Source organism: Hordeum vulgare, chromosome 1H (assembly GCF_904849725.1).
Source record: "Hordeum vulgare subsp. vulgare chromosome 1H, MorexV3_pseudomolecules_assembly, whole genome shotgun sequence".
Taxonomy (NCBI): Eukaryota; Viridiplantae; Streptophyta; class Magnoliopsida; order Poales; family Poaceae; genus Hordeum; species Hordeum vulgare.
Window position 1 is genome coordinate 311,052,857 of NC_058518.1, and position 16,330 is coordinate 311,069,186.

At 49.8% G+C, this 16,330-nt stretch overlaps 2 protein-coding genes across 2 annotated transcripts; one reads left to right on the plus strand and one right to left on the minus strand.

Annotated features, from left to right (window-relative positions):
- The first annotated feature begins 8,771 nt into the window (after positions 1-8,771).
- LOC123433064 (protein NEOXANTHIN-DEFICIENT 1) lies at positions 8,772-11,239 on the plus strand. Its single transcript, XM_045115431.1, has 9 exons — positions 8,772-8,989; positions 9,074-9,221; positions 9,326-9,372; positions 9,802-9,856; positions 9,958-9,996; positions 10,082-10,241; positions 10,448-10,520; positions 10,636-10,692; positions 10,790-11,239. The coding sequence occupies exons 1-9, from the start codon at positions 8,922-8,924 to the stop codon at positions 11,034-11,036; spliced, it is 894 nt and encodes a 297-aa protein (XP_044971366.1). The 5' UTR covers positions 8,772-8,921; the 3' UTR covers positions 11,037-11,239.
- Positions 11,240-11,447: 208 nt separating this feature from the next.
- On the minus strand, positions 11,448-13,208 carry LOC123398838 (transcription factor MYB30-like). The gene is made up of 3 exons (XM_045093289.1): positions 12,988-13,208; positions 12,311-12,440; positions 11,448-12,078 (listed from the first exon to the last, which is right to left on the minus strand). The coding sequence occupies exons 1-3, from the start codon at positions 13,100-13,102 to the stop codon at positions 11,448-11,450; spliced, it is 876 nt and encodes a 291-aa protein (XP_044949224.1). The 5' UTR covers positions 13,103-13,208.
- Between the last annotated feature and the right edge of the window lie 3,122 nt (positions 13,209-16,330).

A 16,330-nucleotide genomic window follows, 5' to 3' on the forward strand; every position in this document is an offset into this window, starting at 1 on the left:
GATTATGTCCTTAATGCTGCGTTAGGAGATGAACCACCCGCTACGGCTGATCAAGATGTTAAGAACGCTTGGTTAGCACGTAAGGAGGACTACTCAATAGTTCAATGTGCAGTCTTGTATGGCTTAGAACCGGGACTTCAACGTCGCTTTGAGCGTCCTGGAGCATTTGAGATGTTCCAGGAGTTGGAGTTTATCTTTCAGAAGAACGCCCGGATCGAGAGGTATGAGACCTCCGATAAATTCTATGCTTGCAAGATGGAGGAAAACTCATCTGTCAGTGAACATGTGCTCAAAATGTCTGGGTACTCAAACCGTCTAGCTGAGCTGGGGATTGAACTCCCGCAAGAAGCTATCACTGACAGAATCCTTCAATCACTGCCGCCAAGCTATAAAGGCTTTGTGTTGAACTACAACATGCAAGGGATGAACAAATCTCCCGGCGAGTTGTTTGCGATGCTGAAAGTCGCAGAGTCTGAACTCCGTAAAGAGCATCAAGTGTTGATGGTGAATAAGACCACTAGTTTAAGAGAAACGGCAAAGGCAAGAAGGGCAATTCAAAGAAGAGCGGCAAGCCAGTTGCCAATCCGACGAAGAAACCCAAAGCTGGACCTAAGCCGGAAACGGAGTGTTTCTATTGCAAGGGTATGGGTCATTGGAAGCGCAATTGCCCCAAGTATCTGGCAGATAAGAAGGCGGGCAAAGAAAAATCAGGTATATTTGATATACATGTTATTGATGTGTACTTAACCGGCTCTCGTAGTAGTGCCTGGGTATTCGATACCGGTTCTGTTGCTCATATTTGCAACTCGAAACAAGAACTGCGGAATAGGCGAAGGCTGGCGAAAGATGAAGTGACGATGCGCGTAGGAAATGGTTCCAAGGTGGATGCAATCGCCGTCGGCACAATGTCACTTCAGTTACCGTCAGGATTAGTGATGAACTTAAATCATTGTTATTTAGTGCCTGCGTTGAGCATGAACATTATATCTGGATCTTGTTTATTGCGAGACGGTTACTCTTTTAAGTCAGAGAACAATGGTTGTTCTATTTCTATGAGTAACATCTTTTATGGTCATGCACCGAATGTGAGAGGATTGTTCATATTGAATCTTGATAACGATACGCATATACATAACATTGAGACCAAAAGAGTTAGAGTTAACAATGATAGCGCCATATTTTTGTGGCACTGCCGCTTAGGTCATATTGGTGTAAAACGCATGACGAAACTCCATGCTGATGGACTTTTGGAGTCACTTGACTTTGATTCACTTGACACGTGCGAACCATGCCTCATGGGCAAGATGACTAAGACTCTGTTCTCAGGAACAATGGAGCGTGCAAGTGACTTGTTGGAAATCATACATACCGATGTGTGTGGTCCGATGAACGTGGAGGCACGCGGTGGATATCGTTATTTTCTCACCTTCACTGACGATTTAAGTAGATATGGTTATGTCTACTTGATGAAGCACAAGTCTGAAACATTTGAAAAGTTCAAGCAATTTCAGAGTGAAGTGGAAAATCATCGTAACAAGAAGATCAAGTTCCTACGGTCTGATCGTGGGGGTGAATATCTGAGTTTCTAGTTTGGTGCTCACTTAAGACAATGTGGAATTGTTTCACAGTTAACACCGTCTGGAACACCACAGCGTAATGGTGTGTCCGAACGTCGTAATCGTACTCTATTAGAGATGGTGTGATCTATGATGTCTCTTACTGATTTGCCGTTATCATTTTGGGGCTATGCATTAGAAACAGCTGCATTCACTTTAAATAGGGCACCATCAAAATCCGTTGAGACGACACCATACGAACTGTGGTATGGCAAAAGGCCAAAGTTGTCGTTTCTTAAAGTTTGGGGATATGATGCTTATGTCAAAAAGCTTCAGCCTGAAAAGCTGGAACCCAAAGCGGAAAAGTGCGTCTTCATAGGTTACCCAAAAGAGATAGTTGGGTACACCTTCTATCTCAAATCCGAGGGCAAAGTGTTTGTTGCTAAAAACGGAGCTTTTCTCGAGAAGGAGTTTCTCTCGAGAGAATTGAGTGGGAGGAAGATAGAACTTGACGAGGTTGTCGAACCTCTCATACCTATGGATGGTGGCGCATGGCAAGGGGAAACCTCTGTCATTGCGACGCCGGTTGAGGAGGAAGTTAATGATGATGATCATGAAACTCCAGTTCAAGTTTCTGTCGAACCACGCAGGTCGACGAGACCACGTGCTGCTCCAGAGTGGTACGGTAATCCCATCTTGTCAATCATGTTGTTAGACAACAATGAACCTGCGAATTATGAAGAAGCAATGGTGGGCCCAGATTCCAACAAATGGCTGGAAGCCATGAAGTCCGAGATAGGATCCATGTATGAGAACAAAGTGTGGACTTTGGAGGTACTGCCTGAGGGCCGCAAGGCCATTCAGAACAAATGGATCTTTAAGAGGAAGACGGACGCTGACGGCAATGTGACCGTTTATAAAGCTCGACTTGTGGCAAAGGGTTTTTCACAAGTTCAAGGAGTTGACTACGATGAGACATTCTCACCCGTAGCGATGCTTAAGTCCGTCAGAATCATGTTAGCAATAGCTGCATTTTTCGATTATGAAATCTGGCAGATGGATGTCAAAACGGCGTTCCTTAACGGTTTCCTTAAGGAATAATTGTATATGATACAACCCGAAGGTTTTGTCGATCCTAAGAATGCTAACAAGGTGTGCAAGCTCCAGCGATCCATTTATGGACTGGTGCAAGCATCTCGGAGTTGGAACAAACGCTTTGATGAGGTGATCAAAGCATTTGGGTTTATACAAGTGGTTGGAGAATCTTGTATTTACAAGAAAGTGAGTGGGAGCTCTGTGGCGTTTCTAATATTATATGTGGATGGCATATTGCTGATTGGAAACAACGTAGAGTTTTCGGAGAGCATAAAGGATTACTTGAATAAAAGTTTCTCTATGAAGGACCTAGGAGAAGCTGCTTATATTCTAGGCATTAAGATCTATAGGGATAGATCAAAACGCCTGATAGGACTTTCACAAAGCACATACCTTGATAAAGTTTTGAAGAAGTTCAAAATGGAACAGTCCAAGAAAGGGTTCTTGCCAGTTCTACAAGGTACGATATTGAGTAAGACTCAGTGCCCAGCAACTGATGAAGATAGAGAGCATATGCGCTCCGTCCCCTATGCTTCAGCCATAGGTTCTATCATGTATGCGATGCTGTGCACTAGACCGGATGTTAGCCTGGCCATAAGTATGGCAGGAAGGTTCCAGAGTACCAGGAGTGGATCACTGGACAGCGGTCAAGAATATCCTGAAGTACCTGAAAAGGACTAAGGAGATGTTTCTCGTGTATGGAGGTGACGAAGAGCTTGCCGTAAAAGGTTACGTCGATGCAAGCTTTGACACAGATCCGGACGACTCTAAGTTGCAAACCGGATACGTATTTATTCTTAATGGGGTGCAGTAAGCTGGTGCAGTTCCAAGAAAAGCGTCGTAGCAGATTCTACATGTGAAGCGGAGTACATGGCTGCCTCGGAGGCGGCTAAGGAGGGTGTCTGGATGAAGCAGTTCATGACGGATCTTGGAGTGGTGCCAAGCGCACTGAATCCAATAACCTTGTTCTGTGACAACACTGGTGCCATTGCCTTAGCAAAGGAACCACGGTTTCACAAGAAGACCAGACACATCAAACGACGCTTCAACCTCATCCGCGACTACGTCGAGGGAGAGGACGTGAATATATGCAAGGTGCACACGGATCTGAATGTAGCAGACCCGCTGACTAAACCTCTTCCACGGCCAAAACATGATCAACACCAGAACTGTATGGGTGTTAGATTTATTACAATGTAATTCACATGGTGATGTGAGGGCTAGATTATTGACTCTAGTGCAAGTGGGAGACTGTTGGAATTATGCCCTAGAGGCAATAATAAATATAGTTATTATTATAATTCCTGTATCAAGATAATCGTTTATTATCCATGCTATAATTGTATTGAATGAAGACTCATTTACATGTGTGGATACATAGACAAAACACCGTCCCTAGCAAGCCTCTAGTTGGCTAGCCAGTTGATCAAAGATAGTCAGTGTCTTCTGATTATGAACAAGGTGTTGTTGCTTGATAACTGGATCACGTCATTAGGAGAATCACGTGATGGACTAGACCCAAACTAATAGACGTAGCATGTTGATCGTGTCATTTTGTTGCTACTGTTTTCTGCGTGTCAAGTATTTATTCCTATGACCATGAGATCATATAACTCACTGACACCGGAGGAATGCTTTGTGTGTATCAAACGTCGCAACGTAACTGGGTGACTATAAAGATGCTCTACAGGTATCTCCGAAGGTGTTAGTTGAGTTAGTATGGATCAAGACTGGGATTTGTCACTCCGTGTAAACGGAGAGGTATCTCGGGGCCCACTCGGTAATACAACATCACACACAAGCCTTGCAAGCAATGTAACTTAGTGTAAGTTGCGGGATCTTGTATTACGGAACGAGTAAAGAGACTTGCCGGTAAACGAGATTGAAATAGGTATACGGATACTGACGATCGAATCTCGGGCAAGTAACATACCGAAGGACAAAGGGAATGACATACGGGATTATATGAATCCTTGGCACTGAGGTTCAAACGATAAGATCTTAGTAGAATATGTAGGATCCAATATGGGCATCCAGGTCCCGCTATTGGATATTGACCGAGGAGTCTCTCGGGTCATGTCTACATAGTTCTCGAACCCGCAGGGTCTGCACACTTAAGGTTCGACGTTGTTTTATGCGTATTTGAGTTATATGGTTGGTTACCGAATGTTGTTCGGAGTCCCGGATGAGATCACGGACGTCACGAGGGTTTCCGGAATGGTCCGGAAACGAAGATTGATATATAGGATGACCTCATTTGATTACCGGAAGGTTTTCGGAGTTACCGGGAATGTACCGGGAATGACGAATGGGTTCCGGGAGTTCACCGGGGGGGCGGGGGGGGGGGCAACCCACCCCGAGGAAGCCCATAGGCCTTGAGGGTGGCACACCAGCCCTTAGTGGGCTGGTGGGACAGCCCAAAAGGGCTCTATGCGCCAAGGAAAAGAAAATCAAGAGGAAAGAAAAAAAAAGGAGGAGGTGGGAAGGAAGGGGGACTCCCTCCCACCAAACCAAGTCCAACTCGGTTTGGGGGGGGGGGAGTCCTCCCCCCTTGGACTCGGCCGACCCCCTTGGGGCTCCTTGAGCCCCAAGGCAAGGTCCCCTCCCTCCCACCTATATATACGGAGGTTTTAGGGCTGATTTGAGACGACTTTTCCACGACAACCCGACCACATACCTCCACGGTTTTTCCTCTAGATCGCGTTTCTGCGGAGCTCGGGTAGAGCCCTGCTGAGACAAGGTCATCACCAACCTCCGGAGCGCCGTCACGCTGCCGGAGAACTCTTCTACCTCTCCGTCTCTCTTGCTGGATCAAGAAGGCCGAGATCATCGTCGAGCTGTACGTGTGCTGAACGCGGAGGTGCCGTCCGTTCGGTACTAGATCGTGGGACTGATCGCGGGATTGTTCGCGGGGCGGATCGAGGGACGTGAGGACGTTCCACTACATCAACCGCGTTCTCTAACGCTTCTGCTGTACGATCTACAAGGGTACGTAGATCACTCATCCCCTCTCGTAGATGGACATCACCATGATAGGTCTTCGTGCGCGTAGGAAATTTTTTGTTTCCCATGCGACGTTCCCCAACAGGGGACGCCTCCATTGAGGGTCAAGCGATTCTGGCGCCCTGCTGCACGACGTCCTGGAGAATGCAATCCCGGCATCTGTGCGCCTTCTCGTGGACCATGCACGCCTCTTGGGGTGCTCGGTGGACGATCTAGCAGCGGTCGCCGTCACCTACCGGTGCCAACGACCCGTGGGGCGGTTCCGCCGCGCGCATTGGAGGAGGAGGAGGGGGAGCATCACGCTCGCCTTGGTCGGTGCACGATGACGAAGGGGGCATGGAGCAAGAGGGCGCCTAACCGTCGTGACTCACACCGGTGCGGGCGACATCGACGTGCTCGGTGATGCGCTAGAGCGAGGCTCCATAGCCGTCGTTGGCAGGGCGGTAGCATAGAAACTCTTGAGCCATGAGCAGCACGGCGCGCGAGCAAGGAGACAGTGGTGGAGCGGCCACGCGCCTGCTCGTTCACGGATAGGTGGATGAAGGAGGCCATGCGCTCCCCAACAGGCTCCATGGCGGCCCGGGGGCGCCGCCCCGTGGCACCGCGGGTGCCCTGGCGGCAGCTCGGCGCTCAACACACTCCTCGCGGGCGGCGGCTTCATCCATGTCGATGCTGATGTCGAGGTCGAGGGCTCGAAGAAGGCAAGTCCCCTGACCTGGCGCGCCAAATGTCGAGTCTGAGATCTGTGTCCAAGAACTTCTCCAAGAACAAGGTTCGAACACTCGGCGCTTGGCTTGCGACCTGCCACACGATTACAAACACAACAAGGTTTACAACAAACTCACTCCTCCTCACCTGGAACGATGGGGACACACGAGCTACCGAGGTTCGGGTCCGTGACGACATAAAATCCTACTCCTACTTGTCATTTGGTTGCCTTCGAAAAGAAGGTGCTTGAGGCTTGAGTAAACTTGAGTTGGGGGAGAGAATGGTCCATCCCCCTACATGGGTGTGGCCCTTCCCCCTTTGTAGTGCATTGGTCCTCTTCCCTGAAAATATCGATGGGAAAGGGTAGCCACAGGGCGGCAATTCGAAGGGGGTCAAGTGCGAGGCCTATCTTGACTAAAGGTAGTCTTCGCCTCGTAAAATAGTCTTCGTGACGCGTATGTGGGCTCGGAAATGGCCTCCATCCTGCAACCCCGGTGCTTTCTGATCCTCTATCACAAAAACGGCAAGCTTTGCAACCTCCCTCTCGGAGGGGTAGCAAGCGTTGCCCCTTAACCACTAGAAGACATTGTACCTGGCCGTGCTTGCTCGCACGACCTCTGTTATCTTTCTCCGAGCGGGTGCGCTACCCACGTGATGGGCACAAGGCCCCGCGATCGATGCTGCGCGTCAGGCCTCGTGAGGTCGCCTAGCAGGAAGGGCCTCGCGAGGCGGCCTAGTGAGACACACCCCTCGCGAGGCAGCTTCCCCTGGAGTGGTCGGGGAGGGCTTTCTCACTTGGGCCGGCCCGCGGGTCGCCCTCAAGGCTAGAGGCAGATGGACCGTGGTACCCTAGGTCCCATTGGACCGACATTGTATTAATAGAGGAGAGATAATGAAGTCGTCCTCTTGTTTGTGGAGAAGAATGGGGCTTTATATAGCCCCCCCCCTTCGAAAATCCAACTGTTATCCACCGATTTTGCATGGCCCGAAAGTTTTGGACCATCAAGATTCCAGGCAATTTTCGAGCATGTTAGTGAATGTGTTTTCGGTTGTACAAGTGCAACTCCTAGATGGTTCCAACGTGACCTTGAAGATTTCTAGCTATTTTCGACCAAGTTTGAAATTAAACCGAGAGTTTCAAGATGCAACTCTTTGAAAACCATAGAAGTTTTGGATGGGTTTCGAGATTTTCATAAAGTTGCAACTCGAAGCTGTAAATCTTTGGACGCCCGAAAGCTATGCGGATGTAGCTCGAAGACACCGGCCTCGGAAGTTCCAACCTACGCAGAACAGAGCCCATAGCAAGGACTTGGAAGGGGCATTATCTCCTGATTTTGGTGAGAATTGTTGGTGCATACTCCCTCCATTCCTAAATATAAGTCTTTTTAAAGGTTTCACTAAAAGAATACATACAAATGTATGTAGACATATTTTAGGATGTACATTCATTTATTTATTTCCTATGTAGTCTTTTAATAAAATTTTAAAAAACATATATTTAAAAACGGGAGGAGTATATGTGTGTGCATGAAATTGATTCACGACTCAGCTTCAAGATGCTTTTCTCTTACTAGTATGGCTTTTCTGACGATAAAATGAACTGTAAAAGTCACCAAGATACCGTCACTTTATCTTTTAAAATGGGGGTCTTCCAACCATCCATGCTTCTCGTTTAATATGTCATCGCACCATGTATAGACTCAATCACGTGGTCAGAACACTAAGGTGTTAGCATTATTAACCCCAACAACACTTGGGGTGCAAATTTGTACTTTCACTTTCACTCTCACTCCCACATGTGGATGGCCTGGCCAGGCTTGGTGTGCTGTGGCCGGGCGCCGCTCCCTTCCGCGTCCGCATCTCGTCCGTTTGACCAACTGGGAGCAGCAACGAACGACCGAGGACGAAATAGATCAAGCTCGTCGGGTCGGGTCGAGCAAGGTTGATAGAAGAGTAGCAAGAAATTGCGAAAAATGCCACAGTGGTATCCATGTCATTTCTTTGACCAAACACCCCGGAGTATTATCCAAGCAATTTGTCAGGCATCCTCTGAAAATCTAGTGCACATGGATCGTTGTTATCCGCAGAGCATTCAATATCCTTGTCAAAGTGCTCGTCCAACGATACATCCCCCGAGCCGATGCCGGTGCCGGTGCCGGTGCCGGTGACTTTGCACCTGCACGCGTGACGCAGCTTACCATTGCAAGCAGCCACACAACGAACACAGTACCGTCCCTTTGCCCCATGTCACTGTCACTCTCACTCGAGCCACGGGAACCGCAGCAGCAAACGGCCGCCAGCCACACACACACACACCTCCGGTACTGTATCATTCAGAGTCGATGGGCATGGGCCCCCTCATGGATCTCCACGGTGAAGCGATATGACATCACCGTCGCCCCCGCCCCGGGCCTCTAAACCGGCGCCCTCTGTACACCGGATAAGGCTGGAGCGAGATCCCCTGCACCTGCAGCATCACTTGCTCTCCATCATTCCTCGCCAGCTCCCTTCCTCCTTGCTTCCTTCCCCCACATAGAAAACCCAAGCTGATCCCCGTCCATGGAGGCCGAGGACGACAGGCCCGCCGCCGGGTACAGGCACGGGCCGCCATGGGTGTTCAAGGGCAGGCAAGTGCCTCCTCTGCTTTTCTCCCCCGTTCACCATGGACGACGGTGACCGACTGACTCTTTTGGTGTGCGTGTTGGTTGCAGCGCATTGTACCAGCTGCATTTGGTGAAGGCGGCGACGGCGCGGGCGTTCGTGCCCAAGGACCTGCGCCTGGTGGAGGCCTTCGGCTACACGCTCGGCGGCATGTTCCTCGCGCGCTACCACGACAGCCCCGCCGGCCAGTTCGACGAGGTCACCGTCGTCGTCCCCTCCCTGCCGCACCATTCCATCCATCTCCCGGTTTCCATCCTCCACAGGTTCTCTGACGAGCATAACTTTTCCTTCATGCTCCGCAGCTCGTGGTGATCGCCGGCATTGTGTGGAACCCGCCGACTTCCTGCGCGTGAGTTGCTCTTGCCCATCACCTTCTTTTGTCCTAGTTTAATCGCCTTCTAATTCCACTAGTGAGTGATTGCCTGCTTGGGGAATGCCAATGGAATCGATCAACTGGCACAACTTGCATTACAAAACAAGGAACAACGCCCACTTGATCACCTCAGCTCACTCTACTTGACCTCTTCAGTAAACAACGCCCACTTGATCAGTTCACTGTGCTTGAGCTCCACTTGTGTTAAATCATCAGCGGCACATTAATTATCTCATCCGCTCGCTGTGCTTGCTCCCTCTGGCATCGACAGCCGTGTTGCCTATCTGTAATCCATTTGGGTTAACCCCCGGCCTTACCCGACGATGCCTAAGATAACTTGCTTAATTAGTCATGCTATCTATCCTTGTGCACTCTGCTGATTTGCTGTCTGCGCATATTTAACAGGTGGGCTGCCAGGGTGCTAGTAAACAGCGCTGAAGCCTGCCGGCATGGACGCAAGGTGCCAAACTGCCCATCTATGATTCGTTCCCGACTCAGGCCAACTCTTCTCTGCCAGTGTCCATCTACTTTTCCTAATCAATGTCACTGTCGTTAATGCAGGAAGTGGGGCTTCCAAGCCATGTCGCGGCATTCTCACAGGTACTCAGATCAGAGCACTTCTGCGATTAGCTTCCACAAATGTTTGAGAGATTTGTAACATGAACTTTGCTCACATGGAGGACAGACTGAAGCTTCTGCGACCAGAAATAAACCAAACAGCTTCCTCAACATGCTCGGGATGGGTTCAGGGTTCTGCAAGCAAGAGAATTACCGCGGCATCGAGATCTCGGAGGCCTCGGGCTCGTCTGCAAGGCATTTGTGCAACATCAGTCTGCCGCTCAACGGTAATTTATAACTTGTTCTATGTTAAATGCAGAGATTTGTATGATCTACTTTACTGGAATGATTTCGAGGTCTGGACGGTCTGTTTTACTGGAATGCATCTTACAACATGTCTTGAGATTTCAACTCTAAAATCTCTATAAGAAATGGAGCTTATAGAGCTTCACCTTTCTAATCCGGTGCCATGTTTCACTCACTAATGATGCAGAAGCGTCAGGAGGATCACATAAACGGAACAAGTGGATGGGTCCGGCAATCAAAATGTCACTCCCGAGCTTCAGGTTAGGTTTTTTTTAAACTAAACTAAAGAAGTCCCAACCAATGTCTGCACAAGGCGACGCACCATTTCCCTTCCATGGCTCAAAACCTGAACTGCACTTGTGCTCTGAATTTCAGCGGCCAGACAGAGGATCATCCTGACCTTCTCAAGTACTCCTGCAAAGTAGAGTGCAGGTGGTTGCACTCCCAAATTCTTAGCATATGCTTTGAGTTGCACATTGTTCTTTCAATTGCCTTTCTAACCATGTGTGTGTGTGTTTCCATTGCATAGGGTGCGGCCGGTGAGTCCAGCAAAGGTCTGGAGCCCTAAAACTGCAGAACCACGGGAGTGTTCTGACGGCAGGAGCAGCGGCGCCGGGTCTGAATCAGATTCAGACGCGCAAAGGCAGAGCGTCATGGTCTTGCTATCGAGGCCCATCTTGGCTCTGGAGTTCAGCTCCCTGCGGATGCACGTCGACGCGCCGAAGATTGTCGCTCCGCACCCCAAGAAGAAGGAAGTCAGATACTCCAGCACCTGAATCTCATACCCAGACCATGGTTCAGAAGACAGTAGACTTTGGGCACTGTCTGTTGTTCTTTCATTTGTTCATAGGTTGCAAGTAAGATTATGCAGCTGGACACTGTGAAACCTGCTCGCTGAATTCATTCATAGTTTGGCATTGGTTGGTTTATATGGTGAACAAGGGATACTTTTATCTGAACATTTGCAGTTGCTACAAAATATGCGTGAATTAGTAGGTGTATATAGACAGGAAAAAACACGAAACGAAAATCAGCTGTTCCGGAATTAGATTAGCATATATGGTCTTCAAATTTAAACAGAGTGAGTTAGTCATGCATCCAATCCAACGTAAACCCTAACAACTCTGACCTGAAACACAGCTACTCCTGAATCAGATTAACCCCATTTGGTTGTTGCTACGTTAAGATCAGTGGTCAAAGTAGGAGAGGAAGCTGTCGATGTCGTCGAAACAGGCGACGTGAGGCAGACCCATGGTGATGCAGGGAAGGTCCGGCTCATCCATGAACCCCAGGGGGAGCGGAGACATGGGGCAGCAGCCCACGTCCATCTCCTCGCTGGTTTCATCAGCAGGCGGTGGCGGCGTCCGCGGTTCCATCTTCACCGGCCCGCTGACCGGGACCGCCGCGATCGGCTCCTCGTTCGCGGCGGCGGCGGGCAGCGGCGGCGGCTGGGCTCGCGCTTGCACCGGCGAGCCGGCCGAGACGGCGCCGGCGTCGCTCGATGAGGACTCTGCCGTGGCGCTCGCCTCGTTGTACACGACCAGAGGGAGGTGCCTCGCCGTGGTGGCAGTGGCACTGTCCCCCTCATTGCACACGACCAGAGGGAGGTTGCGCGCCGTGCCGCTGATGCTCTCCTCCAGTCCGAGGTCCAGGCTCGTGGCGTCGGACGACGTGCTGCTCGTGCTACCGGTGCGGCGGCGGCGGCGGCGGCGGCGGCTCTTCGCCGCGCGGGGGAACCGCTTCTTGAGCGTGCTGTTCCAGTAGTTCTTGATGGCGAGGTCCGTCCTCCCGGGGAGCTCGGCGGCGATGACGGACCAGCTGCTCGATCAAATGCCAACAAGAGCAGATCAGTGATGAACAACGCTCAACTAATCAAGCAAGGAAATTTCCATGTGTTTGCATTTGATGAAGATGAAGTTTGAACAGATTGTTCTGACTTCTGAGCAATAAAACATCACACTGATCGGTGCACATTTCAACTGGTCATCAATCGACCGAGATGCTTATCTCTGATTAGTTCTGGGAAGTAAAGCAGTAGAGGCTCACTCACCAGCTTCCTTTCTGTCTGTACATCTCGCAGATGATCCTGTCCTCCGCCGGCGTGAAGCTGCCGTGCTTCAGCCCGGGACGGAGGTAGTTCAGCCACCTGGAACGGCAGCTCCGGCCGCAGCGCCGAAGCCCTGCGATCCACCAACAAACTTCTCTCAGGAATTATGATTCAGACACAGTGGTGAGAGTGATGATTTGCTAATGCAACGTCTTTCCATGATCGATCATGTCAAGGAAAATGAGAGAGCAAACTAATTGTCTGTGTCTCCTGCACTACTGGTTTTTCTGAAGGAATCGCGTGTAGACCATTGCTAGTATGAAAAATTGTAGAAACTTTCCAAGCAATTGTCTGGGGTTTGATCAAATTAATACTTAAGAGTACTACGAAATAAAGGTAAGAGTTCATAAAAGCTGGACAAATCTTTGCAGTCTTTACTGAACAAGCAAAAAACAGTGTGCCGTGCCTTGTATACTTCTATTAATCTAACAACGTCGTAAGAAATAGCATAAATCATTTTGCAGGCAAACAAACTACAATGTTACTGCATTTTGGTGACGCTTTCTGATTATCTATCTTAAAACATAAAATGTGCGGGGGTAGATTGATTTATCGGCATTATCAAGGAACTGGAACAGATATGGATGCACGCAAGGGCAGCTGTGGGGAAGAAATCAGACCTAAAGTATTGGATAATCCCTGCCAGCTACAGCCAATGCCATACTTCTCAATGTGGTTTTTGATCAGATTGTCTTCCTCCTTGGACCACTTGCCCTTCTTCATACCCCCTTTCATTGGACAGGGTTTTTTCTTGTCGCCAGGAGGGGCTCAAGATTTCAAATGAAAGACACGGGGACTTAACCTGTATAAATACCAGTACTCTTGTACTGAGAAATACCAAAAGTGTGATGGATGACTATTTTTTCCTATTTACCACGTGGTAATATCTCTACCCATTATTGTTTTATTGGCTTGTCTTATGTTAGAACCAACTATTCCCCGTTCTCCAGAGAGAGTGGGAGAGAGAAGAGAAGGGGTGACTGAAAGGTGAAAGGTAAAAAGGTTAAAAAGATAAATACGTTGTGACTGTACAAGTAAAAAGGTTAAAAAGGTAAATACGTTGGCATCATGTGTTAAGTGAGTTCCTATGGTGTGAGGTTGGTTAAATGCCTGCAGTGTTTTAGCTAAGCTAAGCTGCCATCACCACATTAGTTTGAACTGTCAAAAATAAAAATCTCTGTTGGTCTTGTGTCCTACGGTGAATTTAGTTATCTCTGCGAGCCCTCCGTTGGACTAGAGAAGGGTCCAGGACCAGGAATTCGGGATTACTTGTGACATGGACTGGAGAAAGTGTGGGGATGATCAATTTGAAGTGAAGCAATGCCTTTCAGCTCTACATTCCACTTTCCTTTTTTTTCTGGTAAGATTTCAGAATATTTAGCTGCATCCTAGATTGGCAAAAGTGTGGAGATGTCCAAATTGAAGTGATGCATAAAGCGTCATCTTGTTAAAGAAAACGAAAAGTAGCCAAGGTATTCCACCAGCCCCACAAGACACAGGTGGAGTTTGCATACAAGCGTTGGATGCAGATGACACCAACGGAATTTAGCCGATCAAGTAGAGCTTAAAAAGTACTCGACCATCTACCATCTAATCTGTTGAATACACCCTCCGTTCTTAAATATAAGTTTTTTTAGAGGTTTCATTAGAGAACTACATACAGATATATATAGACATACTTTAAAGTGTAGATTCATTCATTTTGCTCCGTATATAGTCTCCTTGTGGAATGTCTAAAAATACTTATATTTATGAACGGAAGGGGTATATATTTGTGCATGTATATTGTGTCATTAGGCACACCTCCTAGTTCCTTGTATAGTTGAGGTAGAGGCCCATCTTGTACCTATATATACGTGCATAGTGCACCCAATCAATATTGAATGTTGCACAGCCTAAACCTAATTCTCTACATGGTATCAGTTTCCTCCATGATCCTGACCTAGCCGCTGCCGCCGCCCCCGCCACCGCCATCGCCGCTGCCGCCTCTCCCTGCCGCCACACCCGCCGCCGCCGCCGCTCTTCCCTGCACCGCCGCCGCCGCTTCGTGTCGCCGCCTCCCCACTACACCGCTTCCGCCACCACACCCTTTATCCCCACACGCCGACATGGCCTCTCCGGGCTCCTCAATCTCCTCCGGCAGCAATCCGTTTGCCGGCCCGGATGTCACCCTCGTTCGCGATCTCAACATCTTCGACCGCGTCCTAGTGGTTCTTGACCAGTCCACCGACTCCTCGTCCTCCTGGAAGAGGTACTTCTCATTGGTGTTCTGTGAGTACCTGCTCCACGGCCACATCGATGGCATTGTGGACTCGGCCCTCATGGTGAACGACGAGGACTGGATGATCCTCGACGCCACCACCATCCGTTGGTTTTACCTTACCATCTCCAAAGATCTCTTCCACACGGTGTTGTGTGATGAGGACGACGCCTACACCGTCTGGATCAAGCTCAACGACCTCTTCACCGACAACAAATTCCAGCGCGAGGTCCTTCTTCATGGCGAGTTTTATGGGTGCCAGCAGCTTGATTCATCCATTGATGATTTCTGCATGTGTCTCAAAAAGCTTGTCGATGAGCTTCGTGAACCTTGACGAGACGATCAACGACAAGCTCCTCATCAGCACCCTCACCGCCAGCCTCAACAACGACTTCGAGAACGCTGCCTCTGACCTAACTCTTATCCTGGAGCCTAACTTCACCAAGGTAGTAGCGTACCTCAAGCTTGAAGAACGCCACCTGAAGATGGCGCGGATCCAGGCCAGACACACGGCTCTCACCACCGCCACTCGCGGTGGACCGGCTCCCCCGCGGCCGGCTCCCCCGCGGCCGGCCTTCCCGCAGCCGGCTGCTTTTCAGTAGCCGCAGTCGGCCCCATCCGGAAACGGCCGCCATCGCCGCGGTCGGCGCGGTGGGCGTCCGCAGCAGCAGCAGAACGGTGCTCCGGGTGGAACTGCTCGCCCTCCACAGCAACAGCCGGCTCCATGGTACGCTGGGCAGAATCCATGGACCGGCGTCGTACACGCTTATTCCATGTCGGTTCCCCGTGCTCCTGCTCCCGGTCTCCTCGGACCCCGGCCCCCGTCGCATCAGGCCTTCTACGCCGCGCCCCACTGTACGTAGCGTTGTACGACCCTCTCTCCCTCGACCAGCCGACGCAGTCAGGAGGGCTTCCCCCGGCCCCCTGGGAGCCGGCTCTGCTCGCGGCGCTGCACTCCGCCCCTACACCGAAAAACTACAATGGCGGTGGTGACCGGTACATGGATGCCAGTGCTACGGCCCACATGGTTGCTCATCCCGGTACTCTTCACACCTCATATCCCATCAACACCTCTACTCGCATTACCGTCGATGACGGTTCCTCTCTACCCATTACTCATATAGGACATGCTTCTTTTCCCTCCTCCTCCACGCCTCTTTCTTTATCCAATATCTTAGTTTCACCTGACCTTATCAAAAATCTTGTTTCCATTCGCTACTTTACATGTGAAAATCCCGTTACTGTTGAATTTGACGAGTTTGGTTTTTCTATCAAGGACGCCCGTCCTCGGATGGTGCTTCACCGATGTGACAGTCGTGAAGACCTCTACCTGGTCGGCTCCACTGCCTCCTCCAGCTCCGTCGCTCCGGTTGCACTCGCCACCGACGTGGACCTTTGGCATGCTCGCTTGGGTCATCCCAATCCAGCCACCCTTCGTCATATTCTTCGCAGTTTTTCTTTCACATGTAATAAGAACAAGAATCACTCTTCTCACGCTTGTCGTCTTGGCAAACATACTCGTCTCCCCTTTCGTGCTTCTTCTCATGTTGCCTCATACCCATTTGAGTTAATTCATAGTGATGTGTGGACATGTCCTGTTGCAAGTAATACGGGCTTCTCTTACTATCTCATTATCCTTGATGATTTTTCGCACTATGTGTGGACCTTCCCGTTGCGGCGCAAGGCCGATGCCATCACCACCC